The sequence below is a fragment of the Rhea americana genome, unplaced genomic scaffold (assembly GCF_003343005.1).
Source record: "Rhea americana isolate MKP2758 unplaced genomic scaffold, rheAme1 scaffold_37, whole genome shotgun sequence".
In the NCBI taxonomy this organism is placed as follows: domain Eukaryota; kingdom Metazoa; phylum Chordata; class Aves; order Rheiformes; family Rheidae; genus Rhea; species Rhea americana.
In genome coordinates this window covers 2,601,530-2,609,394 of record NW_028186501.1, presented here as the reverse complement: position 1 = coordinate 2,609,394, position 7,865 = coordinate 2,601,530, and the positions used below count along the sequence as shown (strand labels likewise).

Sequence of the window (7,865 nt, the reverse complement as noted above, 5' to 3'; positions counted from 1 at the left end):
GGGAATCCCAACACGCAAGGAAAATGAAAAGGAATTTAAATGAAATTAATGGAACATTTTTTGCTTCTATTATTCAACCTCAGAAAAACAAAATAATGAAAAACTGATCTTAAAATTGTGAAAAAGTTACAGTAATATTAATATGTAACATTTTAAATCYAAAATATGATCATGGTGTGCAAAAAAAATCCTGTACATACCTGCAAGGTGGTAAAAACATGGAATCCTTCATCAGCACAGATCCCGAAAGCAGTATATACCAGCATCTTGCAATAGTTTCTGAGCTGTAAGAAAAGGCACCAAGTCTTAGAAATAGACTCCTTTTAAAGTGACTCAAAAATACATTATCTAAACATTAGTGCAGTAAAATAATGATCTACCAGGCTGCCAATTCCACTTGTAGACTGTAAGGCTAAGAACTTTAACGGAACAATACCAATAATTAACATTTTTCAGTATCTACATCCAGAATGTTTCTTACACTTCACAATGATATTTTAGTCAAATTTAAGACATTTAACAAAATAATTAATTTCCAGTGAAAAGTTTTCCTTTCAATGAAAACATATAAAACTAAAAATACAGGAATGCCTTTATCAAATGCCTAAGTTGATCATCATTTCAACACATACAGCAACACTACATAGACCTGTCCRGTCTTACGGATAAGATACAAGACTCATACATTCGACCGCTGCGTTGCCCTCCTCTACCCTTGCACTCGTGTCGCACGCAGATGCGGTGCTGTCTTTCAGGTGACAAACAGTCCTAGATGGCCTGGGAGGTGACCYGACAACCATTTAACCCGCAGCCTGGAGCTGCAGACCAGGACAACGCTACGGCGTTTTACGGCAGTTGACTGTCTGCCTCTTCACRGAGCACTTGTATTCGCGCTTCCCAGCTACAGCCTAACATCAATTTTATTTTCCAGCACGCAACCCCACACACGGACAGCCATCTGTTACTGGAACGGGTTCCTGCTAGTCCGCCTGCAACATGAACTAATACGTGGTATCTCTAATTTAAGCATGAGTGTATAAGACATGCTTTATACAGAAGGCTAGGATTTGCTGAGAGGAAAAATACACCATAAGCAATGCTAAAAGATGAGGAAAAAGGTGTATTTGTCACCCAACGGGAACCTAAGGAAAGCCCTCATGACTAAAACGCTAACTCTGGCAATTTGAAGCAAATTTGAGCTCCATCCCTCTTCCAATGRAGGACACTCCTCCAAAGTAATTAAGTCCCTGGCAATACAGTTGGTACCAACTCCAGGGGAAGAGTGCCACCTACTGAGTCACCMATACCACTTCCGTAAACGTTCTGGATGCTTTACAAGCTGTCAGTGCATGCCTCCGTCTGCCTTGCACGTGCACTGGCTCCTCTGCTGCCAGCGGAAGCCATGCTGTTAATTGTGTGGCCACCTCTGAAACCTCAGCATCATGCTGCTGTTACAATCAGCACTCAGCAAAGCTTTTAACCAGTCTGGCCAGCTTTAAGCGTTCTGAAGTCTTATATGTACAGCTACTGAAAGACTAAAAGATACATCACCRGCATGCAAAATATTGTTTTTGTTTACAGTTTCACTGGAGAATTCTAACAGGTTACGGGTACTTACCAAAASAGAACTTGGTTGCCCTTGTACCTTTCATAGCGGGCACTTGATGACATTATTCTGAGGGAGGAGGAGAAGTTTAATTTCAATGTGAATCCACAAAGATCACAAGCCACTAATCACCACATTTCAGCAGAATTACTTTAAGGCTYTCAGATGTCAAATTCAACTATTTTTTGATTTAAACAAAGGACACGCTTAACTATAAAAATCCAAATTATTTCGGCATTCTTCATTAYCCAGATAGATAATATACAGCATGTTCTCCAAGTCTTTAAWTCACTCCTACACACTGGAATTACCCATAGCAACAGAACTGAAGAACTAAAATACTTTCAATGCTCCTTTTGTGCTTTGCTGGCCTTCCATTTTATATATTCCGAGACCATCTGAATGTCTTAATTATTAAAAAGCATTTGCAGTGCCCTTGCAACAACTTGGCTCAGCAACTGGACTTGGTTCACACTTTGCCACCCCAAAGCATGGGCAAAGAAAAGCTTTGCTTATCTTCRCAAGAATACATTCATAGATACCGGTTGTACTACGCAACACTAACTAGCTTCATCCTGCTTTACCTTAGTTGATGTTCCCTGAAATGTGAGAGTATGTCCAGTCCATGAAGGAAAGAATAGATAGTATTTAAGTCCTTWAAAAAAAARGGGGGGGGGRAGGAGAGAAAAAAAAAGATTACATGAGCAACTTCATTCACAGCATGCAATTACTTTGCCGTACTTCCTCAAATTCTGCAATATAGTTCCTCAGACTTAAGACATAACTCGAGACAAACAAATTATGGATTAGTAACTAGGTCAGGACAGATACAGACTTGAATCCTGTCCATGGTTAACTTGCTGAAGCGATAACTGAATCCCAACTGATGCACAAGCACTTACCTGCACCAGATTTTGAATTAGATTATTATTAAAAGTATCTGTGAATRGATCACTTGCATGGACAGACTGCAGCGGAATACACCAGCTAAGACGGTTCTATTCATCCAACATCAAAAATTGCTGAAACCTTGTAATACCTCTTTAAAATGGAAAAAGGAGATTTTGCAAAGTCAGTTTGCTAACAGCTATCAAAATCAGTTTGCTAGCAACCTATGAGAAAACCTAAGCCTCATAGTCTATCCACTACACACAGTGCAGAGGACTACAACCCCTTTTTATAGGGAGCCTTATGTGGAGGGAACCGGTTACCTCGTGTCTATCGAGACCCAGCTGGCAGTCCCCTAACAAACTCTGCTCCTTACTGCTTCCTCTCCAACTCAGTCCAGCCCTTGCTGGGAGAAGAGCACTCGAAGACACTGGAAGTCTTCAGCGAAGGCCAAAACAAGGCAGCTTCAGATCCTCCTCCCACCTCCTGCTACTAAGACTCAGGATTACACCAGTCCCATTCCTTAGCAACCACTGAAGCAAGCAATCTTCTCCCAGACAGAGTTTGGGCCAAATACAGTTCAAAATAAATCACTCGCTTTTAAATTCAGTTCTCCTAAAAAATTACTACGTTGTCAGTGTTCTTCACTGAGGACTCTCATATTTTTAATTAAAAGAAATTATATATCTGAAGTAGATGACCTTTTTTGGAAGCAACAGCATTAAAATATGTAGATTGTTTCACTTCAACAGTTGGACTTTATACAGAAATAGCAATTAGGAAATACAGCTGTTTAAACTTCTCACTATACAGAATCCTCTTTCATCACAAAAATATCTGTGCTGATAGTGGAGACCACATACTAAGAAAAGAGCTCGCTAGAGCTATTCATCATTTAATTTACTATCCTGAACAGGTGGGCTGTTAGCATTAAATACATGCACAACAAAATCATTATAAATCAGAGTAGTTCCTCCAGCCTGGCATTGGAAAATATGCTCTGGACTTTCCCCGTACTGCGTTTATGTAACATTTACAAAAGAGAAAGCAATACAAATGCTAGCCTCAGAATTTACACTAGGAAAGTTCTTTGGTTAATGTTTAGCAATATAATGAATATAGACTGCTATACCAAATGAAAGGTCATACATAATTGCAGGACATCAAAACCAATAAAACTCAGATTTTTTTGTTTAAATGTTACTACCAAAACCCATAGAAATTAAGGTCTGATGGCTTAACACTTATATACTTAAAGATAAAACATCCATTTCACACAGTTCAATCTTACTTTAATTCTTCAGATCTAAATTACTTGATTTTCTTACTGTAATGTCCAAGAATCCTAGTTATGAATCAGAATCCAAATATAACACCAACTTGTCATGATCAAATATGAACGCCAGAGTCTGTAAGGGACAGGAGTGGGTGGTCACTGGGTCATTCAAGGCTTTTTAAGAAGTCAGGGGTCTCCAGAGAGGTTATTTAGGCCTCCTACATTCTGAGCAGAGAACTATCTAGGCTTAACCATTGTAAAATACCAGGCACAGGAATGGACTRGGGGCTGGGAAGGAGAGGTAGAAATTCCCATGACTCTCTGGAATTTCATCATCCAGCACTGACATACACGTTAAGCAACTGTAATCAACATATGCATTTCCTAGAAGCATGAGTCTACTCATGAAGACTAGCAGAGTAGTTTCAATGTTTCTTAAAAAAACAAGGTGGGTAAGTGGCAACAATATCCACCTGCTACTCTAAATACCTTCACAGTTGAAGATTTCATGCAACTGGAAAACCTGTGTTCAGTCCTTTCTCCACCATCTTAAGGTCTGCATCTCGCAGGCCAGAAGAGTGCTCAGACAAACGACCGAAGGGGAGATGAGGTGTGGATGCTCAACTTCTGCTGAAGCTGGGCTGGTAGGCAACCAGGATGGTATTAGTAGTAGGTGTTACAATTAAGTAAAGCTAAGTTTTTTTCACTCTTCATTACTCGTTGTGTCTATACACTGTTCCAAGTTTGATTTTTTTCTAAATTTTGTTTATGTTAAGATAAAACAGAATACGTTGTTAAAATACATTTTACACTAACAGTCTTACTGGCATCAGTAACGGAAAATTTTAACCAGATTAAAAGCTTGTATTTATGACAAAGCTTAAGTGATACAGATGAGAAATTACCACATCCTTTCTTGAGAGTTTTCTGGAATGCTACAGAGCTACAGCTTCTTAGCAGCTTAATTCAGCACATTTCTTCCAAGACACAAAGAGTATTTGAACTTGGCAGGATATTTGTCCTCATTGCCCCTTCCTCCTGCTACATTCACCACTTCCCTCTACCCCACGCGCTGAAAGCCTGGGCTGGTTCCTTCATTCCACTTCCATCCAGCCTACTTCAGCCCCCAACCAGATACACACTGGCACTGCAAAGGCTCAGCCAGATGCTCAGAGAATAACAGAGCGCCAGAACAGATCTACTATACCCCTGTGCAAACCATCCTACCTTGCTAATTTAGGAGCTGGATAAACAGTGGGCAAATTGATGAGAAACAACTGCTTAAAAGGAGAGAAGCCTGAAAAAGAAGCCTGTAAAACATGCCTTATCTCAGATGCACCCAGACCAAGTTTAAGATTTTAGATGTTGAGCTATACGGCTGCAGAGATGCGAACAGCTGTGCCAGAGCACAGAACAGAGAAAGAAAGCAAAACTTCTGGTTCTCTCAGTATCATTACAGCAGAAAATCTAAATTCAGGTGGCCAGAACTACCTCAAACTAAGAAACATTGTTTACTACAAAACTAAGCAACATTTCAGCAAGCTATACATATCAGCTACTCATAAGTTCCTACAAGCTAATTTTTAGATCGGCATCTATCACACTCTCCCTTAAGACTAACCTATTTTAAAAAGAATCATCTCTCCTAAGTGTATATAGCAGGCAATTTTATGGGATGCTACAGAGCACAGAAGTTAACCTACAGAGCACATCTTCCATGGAATTAGGCAAACTCTCTTTGGCTAAGCTATACTGCATGTACTGACTCAACACRCTCTAAATGTCATCTTTATAAAATACTGCTTAAAAAAAAAGGGGGGGGGGGAATTTCTCCTCTCCCTTGCATATCCACATCAAAGTCTGATAAGTGAGGTTGACATGCACCTTGTCTACACTAATCTTTCCCCGACAAAATGAAATACTAYTTCAGCTATGTTTTGCAAACTTTCTTCTGCTATTGCCATAATAGCACTCAAACTGTGTTTGGGAGACTACACTTAAAGGTTCATTTTGTATTCCTGTAAGTGAAGAACATAATTTAATTACACTTTTATTCAAGGAAGTAAACTATAGATTAATTACAGTTTGTGTGGCCACCTAGTGGAAATAAGCTGTCTGTCTGGATGCTGAGTTTCTTAACAGGGCACCCAAATGCATAAAAGTAAACTTTATTCAGATACGAAAATATTAATTTCATCTATTCAATCTTTATAAAACTGAAAGCAGGATTAGAAGCTGATATTTTTTTTTAAATGAATTTTGTACATTGGAACATACATCAGTTATATAAGCCAGATGATCATGTAACCATAGTACAAAGGACAGAGATTATTTTCAAGGAGACACCCATTATGAAACAAGACTACTATAAAAATGAGCATACCAGAGGGCAATAATAAATGTCACAACAGAGGAACTCAATGTACCTGCTAAAAAGCTAAGTCTTCCCATATCCTTCTCTGTAATACCTTCACATACTGAACAACTGAATCTCTTTACGTTCAAAACAACTGAAATAATTACTGATGAAAAGTTTTTCCATATACACAAAATCAAGAAGGTTAAAGTTTTTATTTTGCAGTCTGTCCATTTCCCGTGCTTTCAGGCACTGAAACTAAAGCACGATGCCTGTTACCTGCCTTTAAATRCTATGCCCACACATAACGCTCAACCTGCCACAGAATACTGCCTGCCTAGGTTAGTAGCGGATAAATTAGCTCACGTTTTTTATCCAGCTAGATCAGGAAACAGCAAAAGTTACAGTTCCAGTGAGCTGACAGAAGGAAGGGAATTGGTGAAGGGGTGGAGGGAAGCAGTGGTTAATCTCGTCAGGAAGGAGGTTTTCTGGACTAAAGAGAGCCGAAGGCTGAACATCGCAACTGCGGCGATCCTGCCCCGAGCTGCTCGGCACGGCCGACTTCCACCGCCCTCGCGCCTCGCTGCGGCCGCGGCAGACCACCGGCTGCCGACCCACCGCATCACGCGCCGTGCCCGTCGCTGAAGGCGCAAGAAGCCAGCGACTACCCGGACTGGAGAGTGCAAACACAAGCAGGAGCCGGGAGGCTGCAAAACATCCGCTACGTTTAAAAAGCACAAGACGCTCGCTTCTTGCTATTCTTCACGCRAAGAGTCGCGCTGTCTGAAACAACGTGCGCAAGGCAGGAGCGCAGGAAGCAAGGGATCACTCTGTTGATAGTACCGTTATCAGCAGGCAATGTAACAAGACCACTTATCATTCGGTCTATTTTTCCTGCCAGGTGTGAGCTCACATAATTACCACAAGATACTGCAACTGAACATTAGAGAAAAACAAAAGCACCACCAGCAGCATTAATTGAAAACTCATCATRTGAAAACAAACCAGATAACTATTACAATCACCTGTAGTGGAAGGTTGTGCCTATTTACCCCAAAACATTTCATCTGAAAAATAATTTGCTACTTCTAATTTTCACAAGGATGGTGAAACAGGTTAATTTCTTAGTTGCCAAGCTGTAACTTTAGAAAATAGCAAAACTCATCAAGAGACTAAAAATCAAACCTCAAAACTGCGGGGAAGTAGTGATCTAGAGTAACTAGAGAGTTAACTATCAGCATCTTCTTTAAACTRTATGACCAAGAATCATCAGAACAAGTACAGTAATGCAGAAGCAACAAGCGCTGCGGGAAGCGATGCTTTCACGCCACGGTCACCTCGGCTTCAGCGGCGGGCCAAGCAGCACAGAACGGTGCGTGTACGTTTTTGTTAAACCAGGAAACTCGCTGAAGCATAGGCTGCTAGTGCCCTATAGCTAGAGTGACTTAGGCAACCTTCTTCAAAGTTTTTTTTCAAGTTAACAGTTTAATGTCTCCCCTCAGTAGTGAGGCTCCCTCTCAGTACTGAGGGGTGTATCCCCCGCCTCACCATTGCCTAGCCACATGAGCATGCCCAACATTGGTGAATTTATATCATTTTTTTTTCCCTCTTCACCCTTTTCTCTCCCTATCTTTCGTCTTTGATCTGGTGAGTAACTTCAAAATTTGGAAGTAAAGAATCTAATGGAAAGGGGGTAGGTCTTGTTTATATACATCTGCACACAATATTTGTTCACAACG

The 7,865-nt window shown here is 40.4% G+C and overlaps 1 protein-coding gene across 1 annotated transcript in view; it reads right to left on the bottom strand.

The window, feature by feature from the left end:
• Window positions 1–2,257, bottom strand: part of RAPGEF6 (Rap guanine nucleotide exchange factor 6) — a 101,863-nt gene extending 99,606 nt beyond the window's left edge. Inside the window, exons 1-3 of the mRNA XM_085312769.1 lie at window positions 2,191–2,257; window positions 1,619–1,675; window positions 201–284 (exon numbers count right to left, since the gene is read on the bottom strand). Coding sequence (XP_085168895.1) covers window positions 201–284; window positions 1,619–1,671 — 137 coding nt within the window. The 5' untranslated portion in view covers window positions 1,672–1,675; window positions 2,191–2,257. The remainder of the gene's footprint in view (window positions 1–200; window positions 285–1,618; window positions 1,676–2,190) is intronic.
• Window positions 2,258–7,865: the final 5,608 nt, after the last annotated feature.